The sequence below is a fragment of the Balaenoptera borealis genome (assembly GCF_965194805.1).
Source record: "Balaenoptera borealis genome assembly, chromosome: 11".
Classification (NCBI taxonomy): Eukaryota; Metazoa; Chordata; class Mammalia; order Artiodactyla; family Balaenopteridae; genus Balaenoptera; species Balaenoptera borealis.
Window position 1 is genome coordinate 17282482 of NC_138868.1, and position 21221 is coordinate 17303702.

At 39.4% G+C, this 21221-nt stretch overlaps 1 protein-coding gene across 5 annotated transcripts in view; it reads right to left on the reverse strand.

Moving 5' to 3' along the window:
- Positions 1-2166: 2166 nt before the first annotated feature.
- TTC17 (tetratricopeptide repeat domain 17) overlaps positions 2167-21221 on the reverse strand; it is a 140908-nt gene continuing 121853 nt past the window's right edge. For 3 of the 5 annotated variants that reach the window (XM_082343672.1, XM_082343670.1, XM_082343671.1), the window contains 3 exons: positions 6274-6393; positions 4915-5058; positions 2167-3311 (listed from right to left, as the gene is read on the reverse strand). In XM_082343672.1, coding sequence (XP_082199798.1) covers positions 3180-3311; positions 4915-5058; positions 6274-6393 — 396 coding nt within the window. In that variant the 3' untranslated portion in view covers positions 2167-3179. The other 2 variants (XM_082343673.1, XM_082343675.1) reach the window with 2 other exon arrangements.

Below are 21221 nucleotides of genomic sequence, written 5' to 3' on the forward strand. Positions count from 1 at the left end.
TATCCATTGAGATTTTTATTTCAATAATATTTTTCACTTGTAGAAGTCCTATGGGATTCTTTTTTACCATATCTACCTGCTCATGTTTCTTTCTTTCTTTTTTTTGGCTGCCTTGGGTCTTAGTTGCTGCACACGGGCTTTCTCTAGTTGCGGCGAGTGGGGGCTACTCTTTGTTGTGGTGTGCGGGCTTCTCATTGCGGTGGCTTCTCTTGTTGTGGAGCACGGGCTCTAGGCATGCGGGCTTCAGCAGTTGTGTCTCGCGGGCTCTAGAGCACAGGCTCAATAGTTGGGGCACACGGGCTTAGTTGCTCAGCAGCATGTGGGATCTTCCTGGACCAGGGATCGAACCTGTGTCCCCTGCATTGGCAGGTGGATTCTTAACCACTGTGGCACCAGGGAAGTCCCTAACCTGCTCATGTTTCATAATCTCTGTTATGTGGATGCTGGTCTTTCTTTTAACTACTTGAACATTTTCAGCATTCTTACTTTTCAAATTGCTCTATTATTTCTTGTACATTAGGAATGAATTCTGTTGTTGGGCATGTGAACTCTTTGACCCGATAACACTGGAATTCCCCAGTTCTGTCTTTAAATCTGTGCTCTTGTCTATATTCTCTCATGTCCTTAGTGATCTCATCCAGTCTCATGGGTTCAAATACTGTCCCCATACCTGTGACATCCAAATTTATATCTCCAGCATAGATATCCTCTATTAACCCTAATTTATCCAACTGTCTACCCAATATCTTCACATGGTCTGTACAAAACTGAATTCCTTAATCTTCCCCACAAAACTCTTGTCTAACTTTGGTCTTCCCATCTGGGTTAATAGCAACTCCCTCCTTCTAATTACTCAGGTCAAAAAATCCTAGAGTAATCTTGACTCCTGTTAAAACAGGTCAGATCATGTTATTCCTCTGCTTAAAACCAGTGACTTGCAATGACACATAAAGTGCCACAACAAAAATAAACAAAACAAACACCCAAAAAGCTACACAATCTGGTTCACTTCTCTGGCTTCATCTCCTAATATTCTTCCTCTTGCTTACACCTCTTCAGCCAAAGTGGCCTCCTGTGTTTTGAAACATTCAGTATGCTTCTGCCTTAGGGCATCTACCTTTGCTGTTCCATAATGCCAGGTAAATAGAATCATATAGTACATAGCCTTTGGAGTCTGACTTCTTTCATTTACCATATGGGGGAAAGGGAAAAACTATAGAGAGAACAGATCAGAGGTGGCCAAGGGTTAAGGGTGGTGTTTGTTTGACTACAAAGGGGCAGAGTGAGGGAGTCTTTTGGGGGTGATGAAAGTTTTGTACCTTGATTGTTGTGGTGGCTGTATGACTCTATGCATTTGTCAACATTCACAGAACTGTACACTGAAGAATGAATTTCATTGTATGTAAATTTTAAAAAAAGCAAAACAAAATCACAAACAACGGTTGCAAGTTTCAGGAAAAACTAAATGCAACATTGTGGAGAGGTGGGGAAGCAGGGAATACACTCAGACACACACAAGGATCCTGAGTGAAAAGAGGTTCACTTTATCCAGCAGTGAATGAGCTGCTTCTCAAAATACATCTGATATAAAACTGTTTGAAGTTAGCTGGACTCTAGCTGCATGAAAGACAGAAGGAGAGTTGACAGGCATGTCTGATTGCTCACCTGCTTCTAAGAAATTACAGTCTCTGCTAGAACCAAATGCTCCAGGTTTAGTGACCCAGTATTTGAGATGACTGGTGTCTGATAATGTTCTAGGAAACCCTGTGTTCAGTGGAGTCCTGTTCCAAAAGGAATGCTCAGTTTCACACTGGTACAACTCTCACCAAAGCTCCACGAAGCTTACTTCGACGAACTTTAGGATCAGTGCTCACCAGAGGGCTGACTTTGTGGTTTAGATTATTCTTCCTTTCCCAGGAAGGTCAATTATCAACTCTGAACATCTGCTGACTGTGCATCTTTCCTGGTCAAATGTATCATGTTAATAAAGTTCATCAACCATAAAACCTAGTGATGGATTGTTTCTCCCCTCACCTTGCTGTGGTGGAAAGAAAGAAAGATAAAGACAACCTAGGACTTGAGAAGATCTGACCCAGAGTTATAGTTAGGCTTCAGAGCTGTCCAAATGAGCCTGGTTCTATAAAGAAGAACCACACCACAGACCTATTCTCATAAACAACTTTTATTTTTGTCCTCAGTATGTGCCCTTGAAGACTCCCAAATGCCCGGAGTTTCTGACTCTCCTTGGACCAGAGGTATAAGCATTGTACGAACACTCAACCTTGGCTCATCGCTCTCCTGAGGGGCTAAGTCTGAAGGCCTCAGAGAGAGGGAGCTGACACTCATGCCTCGTTCCAAGAGGGGTAACACAGTGAACAAAGAATTAGTAAAACACAGACTCAGTCTGTAGAGGGCTTCAAATATACATATTCTATATATATAAACCTGTTATATAGGATTTCAACTTATTGGTTTCCTTGTGATTTGTAATTAAAGTACAAATGATATCGATGTTGTACACTGCTGATTTCCCCTTCTCAGCCCCCCTCCCTCCCCAACATAAATAACATCACAAAGGTCAGGTGATCCTAAGAGTTTTTGTTGTAAATATTTTGTTTTTAAAATCAATCATTTCCCCTTCCTCCCCCGCAAACTACCTGTGAGAGTTGGGATCGGAGCAGCATGGAACGGACAAGGCTGGGGGCAGCATGGAGATCTAGTGGGGAGAGCGCGGAACATTGCTTCTCACTGACTGGCACCAGATGGGCTTCTGCATTTCCACTGACAACAGAGGCTACGACGGGAAGCAGAGAATGTGCGATGCGGTTTCGCCCTCCGCCGAAGTGGAGGAGGCTGGCTGGACCACTGAGAAAAGCCCTAAAGGCATCGAGGTTTTGGAGACAGAGCACAGCTCCAGAAATGTCTTGGCTCAGTATTTACATGGTATCTTTAGGCTGCATTTTCCTTTTAAGAAATTTATGTTTCTGAGGTTGGCTGGGGGAAAGAAGGAACTTAAAAACCAAAACAAACCAATTCCCACATATGTAAAAGTCCTGTTATATGTCTTACTCAGTTACTGTCACACACATCATTAAAAGTAGATACTGACAATGATTGGTTTCTTATTCCTTTTTTGAAGAGCATGAGAAAAGAGAGACAGGAGAGAAGGGAGGAGTGAGCTAAGGAGAGCGCCGGCCCTTCTTCAGAATTAAGTGACACTGGATGGTCTGGATTCGGTTCTTGGCCGGGACAAACTCGGGCTGCAGCTTCAGTGTAGATTCGTACCACACCAGTGCTTTTTCAAACTCTTCCTGTGAGGGGCAGAGGGACAAAAGTGAGAGGGGTACTACCACCAGACTAAATATATATGGTGACTTCTTTTTCTTTGAAAAGCACATCTGTGGTAGTGACAATCCTGCAGTATTTTCTTAGTGGATCTAAATCTCTGAGGAAAACTCTGAGGTCTGGAGGAAACAACTACCTCCATCCCCAAGGTATGAGATAACAAAGAAAATTATGGCAGAGCCCAAGAACTGGAGGGAAAGGGGAGATCAAGTTTACAGAGGTTTGGCCCAACAATAGGAGTAATTGTGGTAGCGACAGTAAGAACCAACATTACTGAGTACCTGCTGTGTGCCAGGCACAGTGCTAGGCGCTTTATGGAATCCCTTCCTTTAGTCCGTGCAGAAACCTCTAGAACTATGTCTGGCAAAAGCTTATTTTGCATCTGCCTGAATTTTCTACTGTTAACTGGAAAGATGGAAGTCATGTCAGGTATCTCAATTAGACTTGTAAATTCTGAAAGAGTTTCTTATTCTCCCCAACACTTGAAAATACGAACACGGTTTGGAAATGATCACTGCCATAGTGAAGGCGTTAATCTTTTACTTAGACTAATACTCTCAAAGAAGAGCCCAAATCTACTGCTTAAGTGGCTCCTTCTGGCCAAATGAGAGGCAGAATTTCTCATTCACAGAAGCAAATTTTGCATTTACTGGGGATGAAGATAGATTCTTCAATTTTAAGAAGCAGAGAGGGAAATCTGCACATTCAGCAAGACCTACCTGGCCAAAATTATATTTCCTGCCTTTGAAGTCATGGATAACACATAAAACTTAGAGCCCGAAGCTGCTCATTCTATTAACCTTTACTGAGAGTACCGTGGGAAGAGCCCCATGTGGGACCCCAAGCTTTGGATGAAAGTGGATGGCACAATTCTTGTTAAGTTCGGCTATGACAGCTTCTGGGGGACCCCTGGGACTTTAAGTTCTGAAATTGGTCCTTGTTCTGAACAAGATGGCTTTGCCATTTTATCTGTAAACGGTATCCTATGAAACTAGTGGCATTCCATCATTCATCAAAGCTTTGGTGAGCACCTACTATGGGCCAAACCCTGTGAAGTGCTAGGAACAGGGAGATGAAGAGGAGTCTCTTTCCTAAGGAGCTCCTGGTCTAGGGGGAGAGACTAATACTTGAAACAAAAATTATAAAACAAGGTGAAAGTACAAGAGAAATCTGCACAGGGCATCATGAGTGCAACCGTAGGGACCTAGCCCAACCTTGCAGTAAGAAAGCACGAGAGTGTGTCCGTCCACGTGGAGGGTTAGGTAAGGTTTCCTGGAACAGGTGACGTCTCTAGAAAACTGCAGGTAAATCTGACTCTATAACTGTTAAAAACTCAAGGTGAGGAACTACATAGTTGTAAACACGTGGATGAATTTCCTGTGTTATTTAAAAAACTCACAAACCCCTTACCTATAAAATATACCTTTGGTGGAGAGCTAACAATTTTAGACGCAAAACTTACAGGAAACTGGAGGACACTGACACAGTCAAAGAGGGTTTGAAATCAAAGAAGATGTGCCCGAGAGAAGGCGGCAGAGCTGGTTTGCTCCGCTCACAGGCCAACCTCACCATCGCCACGTAGACGTTGCCCAGCGTGAAGTGGTTCACAGCAAAGTGTGGCGCGATCTCCACTGCCATGGTGGCCACGATGACGGCATCGTTCCAGAGCTTGGCGTTGTGCAGGATGTTGGCCAGGCTAATGAGGGGCACGTCCTGGGGGAGGAAGGAGAACGCGAGAAGGGAAGAGCTTTCATTCTCGGCTCTGGTGATCGTAAGTAACGTGGTCAGCGTTTCCTGGTGAATGGCAGAGTCGTGCAACTCGGCGCAGGAGGCTGCCGTCTGCTACGGGTCTGTGACGGGAGGGGCGCGCACCAGCCTATCCAAGCAGTGCTTCTTTCGCTGAGTGAGACTTGCCTCAACAAACAAACAAACATGTCAGCTGCGTAAAAACCTGCTGAGTGCGGTTGTTGGCTTCCATCCTGGTGCGAGCTCCTGGTCGCGCTGCAGCTTGGTAAGGGAAGTTGGTGGCCCGACGCTCTGCACAGCCCACACTCTGGGGCATGCCGTCACAGAGCCAAGGGGTTTTCTGCAAGGACCGCCGCGCTGCCTGAGGCAGGGGCTGGCAAGCTGTGGCCCACAGGCCACGTCCAGCCTGCTGCCTGCTTTTGTAACTTTTTATTGGACCACACCATTCCCATTCCCTTCGGTATTTCTGTGGCTGTTTTCACTCTATCATGGCAGAACTGAGTGGCTGCAACAGAGCCTGTCTGGCCTCAGACCCTAAATTTGTACCACCTAGCCCTTTACAGAAAAAGTTCCCTGACCCCTGATCCAGAGTCTTCGCCCTTCCCTATCGCCTAGCAGTACAGAGCACAGAATGATGGGTTGAATAAGTAGCAGTATTATTATCACAAATATTTATTAATATCACAAATATTTATTCCCTTTAAATGTGTTACCTGAGCAACTGCTATCTATATTGCATTGTTCTGTATCACTGGGTTCTTCTATAGGAGATACAGAAGAAACAGAAAAAATGACCCATCTTTGTCCTTGCTGGACACCCACAGAGTGCATGTCATTAATAAGGTCACAGAGGTTTAAGAATTTGCCTAAGATCACAAACCTAGTGAGAGGTAGAGCTGCATTCAGAACTCGGCAATGCCTGCTCCTGATATAATGTTTTACAGTGATCTTGAAGCCCTTCCCTGATGTTCCATCTTGCTGAGGTAGGGAACGCACAGTAGTGGGTGTAATTCACAGGCTTGTGGTGGCACAAGTGGGGTCATAAGTTTTTCCACCCTATCTTAGCCTTTTGCCATTTTCTTATAGGCTGAGCATGTGGAAGGTTGTTGAAACCTCAGAATAAACCACTGGGCAAAGGAAAGGACTGAGGGATGGAAATTCACACCTCTGAGTCCCACTCACCTTCATTTGGTGTGGAGCATAGTGCAGGGCCTGGCGTAGGCAGTCAATTGCCTTCTTTCCTTGGCCTCTCACTCTCCAATAGAGGGCTGCCATGCTGGAAAGGACCCAGGACGTCTGGTTCTACAAAGGAATGGTCAGCTAAGGCTGATGTTTCTTAAATAACACCCTAATTTACCACCAAGATTAAGAACAGTAACACAAGTAACACAAGTTAATGACCATTTAACTGAGTACTTACCTGGTCCTGGTGGTCTGCTATACACTTATGTTCATCCTCTTATTAATCCTAATAACAACCCTATAAGCTTGATTCTAATATTACAGCCTTTTTATAGATAAGAAAACTATGATCCAGAGAGGTTAAATATCTTGTCCAAATCCACTCAATTACTAAGTAGCAGAACTATATTTCATGCCCATGTTCTTTTATATTTAAATTTACTTATCTTTTTGAACAGGTAATTCATTCACGTTTCAAAACCCAGAAATTATATAAAGTTATACAAAGAAAAACCTCCCTGCCATCCTTGTCACTATTATATACAAGTAAACACTATTTTTAGTTTCTTATGTAACCTTCTAGGATTTCTTTATGCTTTATATAAGCAAATATGAATACAGACTTATCTCTCACTCCTGCTTTTATAAGCCTATTACTTATATAAGAGATAACATTCATCTGCACTTTGCTTTTTTCACTAAACAGTACACCTTAGAGATCTTTCTGCATCAGTGTGTAGAAAGCCTCTTCATTCCTTTGTTATCAGCTGCATAGTATTTCATTGTTTGGAAGTACCATTATTTATTTAACTAGGTCCTTATTAATGAATATTCCTCTCTCCCCCAATTCTTCACTATTAAAAACAATGCTGCAAACATGACTTTGTATAGGTGTAATTTTGCGTCTGTGCAGCGTATCTGTAGGATACATTTCCAGTGTGGACATGCTATATCAAGGGGATACACATGTTAGTTTGATAGAAATCACCACACTGCCTTCCATAGGACTGTAGCAATTTAATATCCCACCAGAAATATACACATGTCCCTGTTTCTTTATGGCCTCACCAAGGAGTCTGTTATTAAACTCTGGGATCTTTGATAGGTGAAAATGCGGTTTAAATCTGCATTTCCCTTCTTATGAATGGAGCTGACCATCCTTTCATGTTTGACAGCCTTTTGTATTTCTTTTCTGTGAACGACCTGTTCTTATATTGTTAATTTTTCTGTGAGGTCTTTAGCTTATCTATATGAGAAAGCTCTTTAGGTATAAGGGAGATTAGTCCCTTGCCTGTATATGAATTACAGATACATTCCCCCAGGCTTCTCAAGTCTGCCTTTGGACTTACGGTGCTTTGTGTGATATAAAGGTTTTAATGTCTACATAGTTCAGTTCATTAATCTATTTCTGATGGCTTCTGGATTTTCAGTTAGGAAGGTCTTGTTTACTCCAAGGTTATCAAGAATTTTTACCATGTTTTTTTCCCCAGAACATTTGTAGTTTCATTTTTCACATTTAAACCTTTGATCCACTTAAAATTTAACTTGCTGTAAAAGATATGGCTCCAATTTAATTTTTTTTCCAGATGGCTACTAAGTTGTCTCAATAATAGTTAATGAGTAATTCCTCTCTCCCCCACTGTGATGCTACCTTTATCATATACAAAACTTTAGTACTGAATTTAGGTCTAATGTTGGGTTAATTTAGGTTTAATTTTGCATTTTCCTGTCTATTTCATTCTGATGGGCGGTCTCTAACTCCCAGCCATTACAGATGAGGCATCAGAAAACGTACCCTGCTTCCTATCTTCTTTCTGTCTTCCAATCTATTTTTTTGGTAATTTTATCATTTTTCATTGTCGGGGCACATAGCATTTGTATTCTGTTCTATCACCCAATTTCCTGCCTTTGTTTTTGTATTGGTTCTACAGTTAAATATAGTCCTTGATCACTGACATTACTTTTGTGTGGCTTCCCTAGTCATCTCCTGGTTGGCTGAAGTTTATCTTCTAGTAGTTTTCTTAAGAAGGGCTGATGGGAAAATTACTCTCTGAGATTGTTGTTATGGGCTGAACTGTGTCCCCCCAAATTCATATGTTGAAGTCTCCAGTCTCTAGTTCCTCAGAATGTAACTATTTAGAAATAAAGTCTTTAAAGAGCTGATTAAGTTAAAATGAGGCCATTATTGTGGGGCCCTAATCTAATATAACTGGATTTATGTGAAGGATTTATAGAAGAGGAAGAGATAAATCAGGGTCTTGTGTGCGGAGGGATGACGGCGAGAGGTGCCAACAGGGTGGCCAACTGCAAACCAAGGAGCAAGGCCTCGGAGGAAAACAACCCTGCCGGCACCTGGATCCCCGACTTGTAGCCTCCAGAACTGTGAGAAAATAAATTTCTATTGTTTAAGCCACCCCATCTATAGTATTTTGTTATGGCACCCCTAGCAAACAAATACAATCGTATAAGTTCAAAACTTTCTGTCTATAGGTTTTATGCCTGAAGCACAGCTGGCTGGATATAAAACCATGGCTCATTCTTTCTTTCCTTGAATAATTTGCTGGTACTGCTCCATTGCCTCTTGGTTTGAATGGGTGCTGCACAGAAATCTGAAGCTAGCCTGATGTGTTCCTCCTTCTTTATGACTTGATTCTTCTGACTGGCTTCCCAAAAGGATTCTTTTTTTAAGAAAATAAAAGTACCTTTCTTTAATGCCAATATCTGACACATACTGAAGAACATATTTATATATATACACACACACAACAAATATGTAATTATATAAAATATACATGTACGCAGTAAAGCATAAAATAATGAATATTCCAGAAACCGCTACCCTACTAAAGAATGAACCTGCTTCTCCTGTATGTTCTTACACTATGCCATCCTCTTGTCTTTTCTCCAGAGGCACACGCTATCCCAAGTGTTGTGTGTATTATTCCATTGCTCTTTTTAAACACCGTTCTATCACTTACACACACACATATTTGCTCCAACAATACACTACTTAGTTTACTTCTTCCTGTGCATTATAAACGTGGTGATGGAGCCTTCTGGGACTTGGCGTTTTTATTTAGCCTTCTAAGCTTCATCCATTTTGCTGTATGTAGTTTCAGTTCATTCAATTTCCTTGCTGCACAATTAAATATCCATGAAGTGAATATACTATAACGTATTTATACATTTTCTGTAAATGGGAGGGTTTGAGTTATTTCCTGTTTTTAAGTTAGCTTCCCGTTGCCAATAGATGTACAAAGAGGTTCTCTAGTCTAGATACCTAGGAGTGGAACTGCTGGGTCAGAGGATGTGCAAATGTCCAACGTAACAAGAGAAAGCCAAATTGCTTCCTAAAGGTGCTATGACAAGTTTCAGTGCTATCAGCAATGTTTAAAAGTGCCTCTTGCTTTATATCCTTTCTAACTCTTGGTATTATCAGTGGGGATAAAACAGTATCTTACTGTAGCCTTTATTTGCATTTCCTGATTATTAGTGAGATTGAGAATTGTTTCTTGTGTTTATTGGTCATACATATCTTTGTGAAATGTCTGTTAGTATCTTTTATACATTTTTCTATTTTATTATTTATCTTTCTCATCACTTTATTTACATGCTCTGCATATTAATCCTTGTAGGTTAAATGTGTTAAATGAATTTTCTCTCACTCTGGCTTCTTTAATTTAAAAAATGTCTTTAATTAAAAAATTTTAACCTTTAATGTAGTTGAACTTAATAACATTCTCTTCTCTAGCTTGTGCTTATATATCTTCTTTAAGAAATCTTTTTGTACTTCAAGGCCAGAGAGATCATCTCCCACAGTTTATTTTAATTTTTAAAGTATTTTTGATACTTGAGTCCTTAATTCACATGGAGTTCATTTTTTGTGTATGATGTGAGGTGAGGACTGACATTAACTAATTGCCCCAGCAAGCTTTCTGAATAGTCCCCCGTCTCCCCCCGTTGATCTTCCACAGCTCTGTGTACACTACAGACTTTCTGGGCTTCCTATTTAGTCCCCCTCATTATTTTTGCTTATTTCTTGAGCAAATGGCATAATGTCTTGTTTTGTAATTTTTCATAAAAGGCAATTCTCACAACCTATTCTTCTTTTCAAGAGTGTTGTCTGTTTTACCCTTCCATATTAATGTAAAGATCTGCTTTCTAAGTGCCATAAAAAACCCTGTTGTTATTTTGATTACAATAGGATTGACTCTATAAATCAAATTGGGGAAAACTGACATGTTTATGGTGTGTGTCTTCTTATCCATGAACATTACATATCTTTCTGTTTATTTAGGTCTTTTAAAATGTCTTTCAATAAAGTTTTATCACTATTTGCACCTAAGTCTCATGACTTTTTTGTTAGATTTAGTACTGGGAACTTTATATTTTTGTAACAAAGTAAATACATGTTAAAAATTATGTTTTCTAATATTTATTGCTGCTGTACAGAAATGCAACTTATTTTTATTTATTGACTTTACAGGCAGCCACATTGATAAAAACATTGTTATTTCTAAATATTTGTCTGTAGATCCTTTTAGGTTTGCTATGTAGATAATCACATCATTTCTGAATAACATTTTTTTTCCTCCTAATACTTATGCCATTACTTTCTTTTTCTTGATTTACTATACTTGTTAGGACTTTTAGTACAATGCTGAAAAGAAGTGGTAGTGGTGGGCATTCTTTTTCCTGATTGCAAAGAATTATTTTAAATATTTCCCCCATTAACAGTTATCTTTGATGAAGATGTTTTGTTGATTCTTCTCATCAGATTAAGGAAATCCTTGTCTATTCTTAATTTGCATTAGCTTTGTATCATGAATGTACTGAATTTTATCAGATGCAATCTACTAAAATGATTTCATAATTTTTCTCCTTTAATTTGGTTGATGAAATTTAAGATTTTCCTAAAGTTAGACTGTTTAGATTGGTATTTCTGGGATAAACCCAACTGGTCAAGGTGCATCTTTTATATATATATATAAAATGTTAACAGACTGAATCCAAAGGCATGCATATATGTTCAGGCTGTTAATATTTTGTTATGGTTTTGATACCTATGTTTGTGAGTGAGATTAACCTATAATTTTTCTTTCTCATAAGGTCTTTGTCTAGTTTTGTTTTCAGGGTTACACTAGTCTCTAGGAATTAATTGGGAAGTTGTTCCTTTTTCTATAGTCCAGAAGAACCTGATGGTGTATTTTTCAAAAGTTTGGTAGAATTCACCTGCAAAATTAACAGTTTGTTTTATTCTTGGTGAGATTTTTTTTAAACCTACTGCTTCAAGCTATTTGAGAGTTATAAGACCCACATCAGTTTGGATAAAATAATTTTTTTCTAGAAATTTGTGTTCTTTACCTATTTTCAAATTTATTGGCATAAAATTGTTAACTGTATCCTTATCTCTTTAGTCTGATATAGCTGTAGTTTTGTTTCCACTTTTACCCCAATATTGGTTATTTGTGCTTTCTTTTTTCTTAATTTTGCCAGAGGTTAATTTTACTAGTCATTTCAAAGAAACAATTTTTGGAGTGTTGATCTCCATTCTGTCTTTGTTTTCTACTTCACTGATTTCTGCACCTAATAACAGAACCCAAAAATACACAAATCAAAAACTGATAGAACTAAAATAAGATACAAAAAAATTCAAAATTACAGCTGTAGATTTCAACATACCTCTCAATAACTGATAAAAGTAGACAAAAAAAATCAGTAAATATAAAGAATATATAAAGAGTATTATCAACCAACTTGACTTAAATGACATTTCTAGAACAGTCTAACAACAGCAGAAGATGCATTCTTTTCTGGTGCTTAAGGAACATTTATCAAGACAGATCATATTCTGGGGCATAAAACAAGTCTGAATAAGTTTAAAATAATTCAAATCATACAAAGTATACTGATTTACCACAGTGTAATTAAATTAGAAATCAATTAAAACAAGACATCTGGAAAATACCCAATAGTTAGAAACCACATAACACACTTCTAAATAATTTATGGGTCAAAGAGGAGATTAGAAGGAAAATTATAAACCATTTTAAACGGAATGAAAATAAAAATATGACAAATAAAACTTGCGATATGCAGCTGGCACAGAATTTAGAGGGAACTTTTAGCACTAAACCCCTACATTAGAAAAGCAAGGGATCAAATTAGTAACCTAAAGTTCCATACTGAGAAACTAAAAAAAAACAAACAAAAGACTTGTCAAATTAAATCCTAGGCAAGCAGAATACAGGAGATAACAAAGATAAGAGCAGACATCAATGAAAGAGAAAACAGAAAAACAATAGAGAAAAATCAATAGATCCAAAAACTCATTCTTTGGGAAGCTCAATAAAAACTGATAAACTTTTATTAGTCAATGTGACTGGGGGAAAAAAGAGAAAAGATACAAAGTCCCAAGATAAGAATTAAGAAAGGTACATTACTACAAATCCTACAGATATTAATGGAATGATAAGGGACTATTATGAACAACTTTATGTCAATAAATTCAATGACTTAGATAAACTAGACAAATTAAAGACACAACTAACAAAGCTCACTCAAGAAGAAAGACAATTTGAATACTCTCATTAAAGAAATTGAGTTTATAGTTAAAAATCTCTCACAAAGAAAACTCCCTGTTCAGATGGCTTCAATGGTGAATTTTCTATCAAACATTTAAGGAAGATATAATACCAATCCTCTACAATCTTTTCCAGAAAAATAAGGGTAGGGAACACTTTCCAACTCATTACACACAGTCATTATCATCCTGATACCAAAACTAGACAAAATATTACAAGAAAATCACAGACTAATATACTTATGAATATAAATTCAGACAGACTGAATGGCTTATCAACAGTAGAGAAAGGTGTGTGTGCTGGTTTGTCAATTTCTCTCATTAAATCAATCATTTTCTGCTTTATATATTTTGAGGTTATTTTTGTTGCTTATGTATAAGGTTAGAAGCAGTATATATTGTTTTTCTGGTGAATTAAAGCTTTTATCATTATGTGGTCATTCTCTCTGACCCTAATAATTTTTTCTGCTTTGAAATACATATTTCCAGGTAATTAATATAACTATAGCTACTTCCTTTTGATAGTATATTTCTTTTTGATTAGTATTTTCCCATTAACATTTCTATTATGCTTTCGGTATGACTCTTAAAAACATGTAGCTCCTTTAAAAAATTTCCAATTTGACATTATTGTGACTGTTATATTACAGATTTTTTTAAAGACTGTTTATCATATTTCTTGGTTTCTTTTTATCCTGATTCTTGAATGCTTTTTTTCCTTTTTTTGCCATTTCTTGGATTGATTTTTTTTTTTGGTCCTCCTGTTCTTACTTCATTATTTTACCCTCAGAGGTTTGGGAGTTGCACATTTCTTTTAAAGGTTACCCTTAAATTTCTACTTAATATTTAACTTAACAAAGTCCAAGTAATATATTAACTCACTCCTCCTGAACACTAAAAGGGCCTTTGAATACCTTAACTCTGATCATCCCACTCTCAAATATACATTTCTCCAGTATTTCAGTTTAGCCACTTCCGAGACTGAACCAGAAAGAAATAGAAAATATAAACAGACCAATCACAAGCACTGAAATTAAGACTGTGATTAAAACTCTTCCAACAAACAAAAGCCTAGGACCAGATGGCTTCACAGGCAAATTCTATCAAACACTTAGAGAAGAGCTAACAACTATCCTTCTCAAACTCTTCCAAAATATAGCAGAGGGAGGAACACTCCCCAACTCATTCTACGAGGCCACCATCACCCTGATACCCAAACCAGACAAATATGTCACACACACAAAAAACTACAGGCCAATATCACTGATGAACATAGATGCAAAAATCCTCAACAAAATACTAGCAAACAGAAACCAGCAGCACATTAAAAGGTTCATACACCATGATCAAGTGGGGTTTATCCCAGGAATGCAAGGATTCTTCAATATACGCAAATCAATCAATGTGATACACCATATTAACAAACTGAAGAATAGAAACCATATGATCATCTCAATAGATGCAGAAAAAGCTTTTGACAAAATTCAACACCCCTTTATGATAAAAACCCTCCAGAAAGTAGGCATAGAGGGAACTTACCTCAACATAATAAAGGCCATATATGACAAACCCACAGCCAACATTGTTCTCAATGGTGAAAAACGGAAACCATTTCCTCTAAGATCAGGAACAAGACAAGGTTGTCCACTCTCACCACTATTATTCAACACAGTTTTGGAAGTTTTAGCCACAGCAATGAGAGAAGAAAAAGAAATAAAAGGAATCCAAATCGGAAAAGAAGTAAAAGTGTCACTGTTTGCAGATGACATGATACTATACATAGAGAATCCTAAAGATGCTACCAGAAAGCTACCAGAGCTAATCAATGAATTTGGTAAAGTAGCAGGATACAAAATTAATGCAGAGAAATCTCTTGCATTCCTATACACTAATGATGAAAAATCTGAAAGAGAAATTAAGGAAACACTCCCATTTACCATTGCAACAAAAAGAATAAAATACCTAGGAATAAACCTACCTAAGGGGACAAAAGACTTGTATGCAGAAAACTACAAGACACTGATGAAAGAAATTACAGATGATACCAACAGATGGCGAGCTATACCATGTTCTTGGATTGGAAGAATCAACATTGTGAAAATGACTATACTACCCAAAGCAATCTACAGATTCAATGCAATCCCTATCAAACTATCAATGGCATTTTTCCCAGAACTAGAACAAAAAATTTCACCATTTGTAAGGAAACACAAAAGACCCCGAATAGCCAAAGCAATCTTGAGAAAGAAAAACAGAGCTGGAGGAATCAGGCTCCCGGACTTCAGACTATACTACAAAGCTACAGTAATCAAGAGAGTATGGTACTGGCACAAAAACAGAAATACAGATCAATGGAACAGGATAGAAAGCCCAGAGATAAACCCACACACATATGGTCACCTTATATTTGATAAAGGAGGCAAGAATATACAATGGAGAAAAGACAGCCTCTTCAATAAGTGGTTCTGGGAAAACCAGACAGCTACATGTAAAAAAGTGAAATTAGAACACTTCTTAACACCATACACAAAAATAAACTCAAAATGGATTAAAGACCTAAATGTAAGGCCAGACACTAGAGGAAAACATAGGCAGAACACTCTATGACGTACATCACGGCAAGATCTTTTTTGACCCACCTCCTAGAGAAATGGAAATAAAAACAAAAATAAACAAATGGGACCTAATGAAGCTTAAAAGCTTTTGCACAGCAAAGGAAACCATAAACAAGACAAAAAGACAACCCTCAGAATGGGAGAAAATATTTGCAAATGAAGTAACTGACAAAGGATTAATCTCCAAAGTTTACAAGCAGCTCATGCAGCTCAATATCAAAAAGACAAACAACCCAATCCAAAAATGGGCAGAAGACCTAAATAGACATTTCTCCAAAGAAGATGTAAAGATTGACAAGAAACACATGAAAGGATGCTCAACATCACTAATCATTAGAGAAATGCAAATCAAGACTACAATGACGTATCATCTCACACCAGTCAGAATGGCCATCATCAAAAAATCTACAAACAATAATGCTGGAGAGGGTGTGGAGAAAAGAGAACCCTCTTGCACTGTTGGTGGGAATGTAAATTGATACAGCCACTATGGAGAACAGTATGGAGGTTCCCTAAAAAGCTAAAAATAGAACTATCATACGACCCAGCAATCCCACTACTGGGCATATACCCTGAGAAAACCATAATTCAAAAAGAGTCATGTACCACAATGTTCACTGCAGCTCTATTTACAACAGCCAGGACATGGAAGCAACCTAAGTGTCCATCGACAGATGAATGGATAAAGAAGATGTGGCACATACATACAATGGAATATTACTCAGGCATAAAAGGAAACTAAATTGAGTTATTTGTAGTGAGGTGGATGGACCTAGAGTCTGTCATACAGAGTGAAGTAAGTCAGAAAGAGAAAAACAAATACCGTCTGCTAACACATATATATGGAATCTAAAAACAAAAAAAGGTTCTGAAGAACCTAGGGGCAGGGCAGGAATAAAGACACAGACATATAGAATGGACTTGAGGACATGGGCGGGGGAAGGGTAAGCTGGGACGAAGTGAGAAGAGTGTCATGGACATATATACACTACCAAATGTAAAATAGATAGCTAGTGGGAAGCAGCTGCATAGCACAGGGAGATCAGCTCGGTGCTTTGTGACCACCTCGGGGGGGGGATAGGGAGGGTGGGAGGGAGATGCAAGAGGGAAGAGATATGGGAATATATGTATAGCTGATTCACTTTGTTATAAAGCAGACACACCATTCTAAAGCAATTACACTCCAATAAAGATGTTAAAAAAAATAAAAAATTAACAATAAATAAATAAAAAATTAAAACACCCACAAATTGTTTTCTACAGACAGTGTTTGTTTGGGTTTGTATACCTGTATAATTTTATTTGCTTAGTAAATCTTCCTTTGTCTCAGACAATCCTTCTCTAGCTATCATATAGAAAAGTTCCTTTAGGGTGGGGCTCTTGGTAAACTTTTTCCAGTTCTTTATCTTTAAGTGCCTTTATTCTTCCCTCCTTGTAGGGTGCACAATTCTAGCGGGCCCAGTATCCTTCCAAAACTGTCATCTGGCTTAGATAGCTGCTATGAGAAACAGGCTGTCATTTGAGTCATCTCTTCTCTATAGGTAATCTGTCCTTTCTGTCCCCATGAGGGCAGAGATCTAGGTCTAAATTTTTCTTCACTGATTTATGCCAAGCACCTGAAAAGTATCTGGCACAATACTTTGCTACGTATTTGTTGAATGAATCAATAAATGAATGAATGGCTGCTGTCATATTTCTTAAGCTATTTTCTCTCAGATGCAAATCCAAAATTCTATAATCTGCTTTGTGATACTGTGGCTGGAACTCTGCAAACCACATTTCTCCTTTGCTAGCTGGCTTCTTGTTAGGTTCTGCAAACATATGTGCTAGGGGATTGGAAGGTAAGAGGGAAAGGGACTTTTTCTGCCAGTTTGCATGCTGCTCCTGTCACTGTCATTCTGGCAACAGCACTTTGTGGTCAGCACTCTGGTCTCCAGCTTCTTCCAGCACTCCCAGACCCAGCAGCCAGCCCATGCTCCCTCCTCAGAAGCAGGAAGTCTAGCTCGTTCAGAGCTCTCTCTCGTGGACTCTAGATTTTGAAAATCTCAAATGCTTACCTTCTCGTTCCCTACAATTAGTATCTCTGGTTTACCTAAGTGTTTCCTTTTTTCTTTTTCAGCCCTCCACCACAATGTACTGTCATGCCTCAGAGATACTGCAGGTTCAGTTACAGACTACCACAATAAAGGGAATATTGCAATAAAGTGAGTCACACGAACTTTTTGGTTTCCCAGTGCATATAAAAGTTATGTTTACACTATACTGTAGTCTGTCAAGTGTGCAATAGCATTATGTCTATAAAACAATGTACATATCTTAATTAAAAATACTTTCTTGCTAAAAAATGCTAACAATCACCTGAGTCTTGAGTGGCAGTAGTAACGTCAAAGATCACTGGCTACAGAATCACCATAACACAAATAATAATAATGAAAAAGTTCGAAATATTGTGAGAATTACCAAAATATGACACAAAGAGACGAAGTGAGCAAATGCTGCTGGAAAAATGGCACCAATAGACTTGCTCAAGACAGGGTTGCTGCAAACCTTCAATTTGCAAAATATGCAGCATCTGCCAAGCGCAATAAAGCGAAGCACAATAAAACAAGGTAAGCCTGTAATCGATTCTCTAAATTCAATGTGCTCTTCTGAAATACCTAATGTTGTTTTTGTTTTCCTGACAGTACCCTGACTGAAACAGATGCTTTTAAGATATCTTTGTTATAATGTATCTTGGCATGGATTTCTTTCTATTTACCCAGCTTGGGATACATGGTACTTCCTGAATCTGTTGATTCCTTTACCTCCTTGTCTCTATAATACTCCAGGTAATTTTTTACACAAAGCTTGCAATTCACTTATTATTTAACTGTGTCTGAATCTATCTAACTCATCCATGGGGTATTTGACTTAATTACTTAAACAAATATATTTTTAGTTTAAGATGTATCAATTAAAAAAATTTACCTATTCATTTTCTATGTCATTTCTTTGCTCACTTTTGTGATTACATCTCTTAGGTACTTTATAATGAAAAATTTCAAATACATATACAAATAAAGGGAACAGTATAATGAACTCCATGTGTTCATCACCTAGATTCAACATTTATCAACAACTCATGGCCAATCCTATTTCATCTAAACCCTCATCCATGCTAATCTGAAGCAAATCCCAGACTTTATAAAATTTCACCAGTAAGTTTTTCAGTGTTACCTCTAAAAGATACAACCTCATGTTTAAAAGATAAACTTGAAAAAATTTGGCCTAAAATATTGAAAATTATTCTTTAATACCATCAAGTATTCATCTGGTGTGCCTATTTCCCCCAACTGTCTTATAAAACTTTGCTTTGCTTTTACAGTTTTAATCATAATCTAAATAAAGTTCATACATTGCAAATGGCTAATGTATTCCTTAAGTCTCTTTTGATCTCTGGAGTCCACCACCTAATTTTTAAAATTTATTTCTGTACAAGAAATATAGGGTATTTATCCTGTAGTTTCACACTGACTGGACCCTGCTTATTGCATCCTCATGGAACCATTTGACATGTTCCTTTGTCCCCTGTATTTCCCGTAAGTTGGTAGTTAGTTAGAGGCTTGACTGGATTCAGGATTGACTTTTTTGGGGAGGAGTGGGAGCAAAACTATTTCATAGGTGGTAGTGTGAACTTCCAAGAGTACATACATACTGTCTCTCTATTTGTGATGTTAGCAGCCAGTGGTAATCACTGCCATAAATTAATTAGGGGCTGCAATGATCATTCCTAGTTTACTAGTTGGAATACTCCTATAAAGAGACTTTTCTCATCAATTATTTATTTATCCTAAAGTACTGTTCATTTAGAAAGGAAGGATACATGTTTATTACCATCTTCTTGTTTCCTAGAAGGATTTAGAAGGTCATTTTTAAAAATTGTAGTATAGAGGTCAACCCTTCAACCCTTTACTCCGTGGTAAACTGCACAAAGGTTTTGGCAAGGATATATAAGATCAAGATCCATTCCATATGGGAACAGTCAAGGAAGGACACTCGAATTAAATAAATAAATCAAGCCTAAAGTCTGGAAAGGAGGCAGAGTCAAGATGGCGGACTAGGAGGATGAGGGACTTGCATCTCCGCACAACTAGGGCACCTACCAGGCACCGGTGGGGGACCACGGACACCTAAAGGGACGGGAGGAACCCCCAGCGACCGGGTAGAAAGTGGGGTGTGGGGGAGGGAGGGGGGAGGAGAAGTGGAGGTGGGACAGGACTGGCGCCCCTGAGGGGCGGCTGGGGGAGGGGAAGGGATCCTACACCCGAAAGGGGAAACTGGGGGACCACTGGGAGGACAGAGAATCAGAAGGGAGAGTGGCCAGGTTTCCCCTGCCCACTTGGGCCCCCGGGAGCCTGCTGAGATCCGGGTCTGATCTTCTGCCCACCTAGGCCCCCTCCAGCCACGCAGGTCCTGAGGGAGTGGGAGGGAGGGAAGGGGGAGCAAAAGTAAAGGCTGGATCTATGGGACTGGCACCCCTGGGGGGCGGCTGGGGGAGGGGAGGAGTTCCTACACCCAGTGGGACCTACCCACGGTTAGGGGTCCAGCAGTGATGGGGGAGACCCTGGGGGAGACCGTGGGGGAAGAGGGGAGCACAGAGGAATGGAAGGGAATGTGGCCAGCACTTTCCCTGTCCACTTAGGCACCGGAGAGCCTGTTGGGCTCTGGGGCCTGATCCTCTGCCCCTGGAGCCTCCCTCCTGCCACGCAGAGCCCAAGCCCCACCCCTACACCCAGGGCCCTACCACTATACTGGGAGACCCCCTCCAACCGCGCTGGGCCTAAACCCCACCCATACACCCTCACCCAGGTACTTACCGGCAAACTCTGGAACTCCATACTCCAGAGGCCCCCCTTTGGACGTGCTGCCTCTCTGCTTCTGGGCAGGTCCTAAGCAGAGGCTCCGCCCCACGCTTGTATGTCGCCCCCCCCCCACACACACACTTAGGGCCTGCCCCCAAGGCCTTTTCTGCCTGCGAGGGTCCTGAACCAGGTGCGGGTCCTGAACCAGGCCCTGCCCCACACTCAAACATCACCTGCACCCCTCCCCTGCACAGGTCCCGCCCCACCCTAAACCCAGCCCCTGCCTAAGTTCCACCTCTGCCTAAACTCTGGCCACCATAGACAAGGCTTTTCTTTTTTCCTCTTGGGGTTCTGTTTTACCTTGTTGTTGATTCATTTATATTTTTATTTTTCCTAATATATTTTCTATCTTTCTAATTTTATTTTGTTTTTTATTCTTTGTTATTGTACTGCTCCTTTTTTTCTTTTTTTGCCTCACTACCCGGCTTGTGGGATCTTGGTTCCCAGGCTGGAGGTCGGGCCCGAGCTCCCATAGTGGGAGCTCTGACTCCAAACTGCTGGACTAACAGAGAACCTCAGACCCCAGGGAATATTAATTGGAGTGAGGCCTCCCAGAGGTCCTCGGCACCAGGACCAGGCTCAATCCAACTGCTTGCAAACTCCAGTGCTGGACGCCTCAGGACAAACAACCAGTAAGACAGGAATACAGCACCACCGATCAAAAAAAAAAGAAACAACAAAATAATATGTTACAGATGAATGAGTAAGGTAAAAACCTAGAAGACCAAATAAATGAAGATGAAATAATAGTCAATCTACCTGAAAAAGAATTCAGAGTAATGACAGTAAAGATGATCCAAAATTTTGAAAACAGAATGGAGAAAATACAAGAAACATTTAACAAGGACC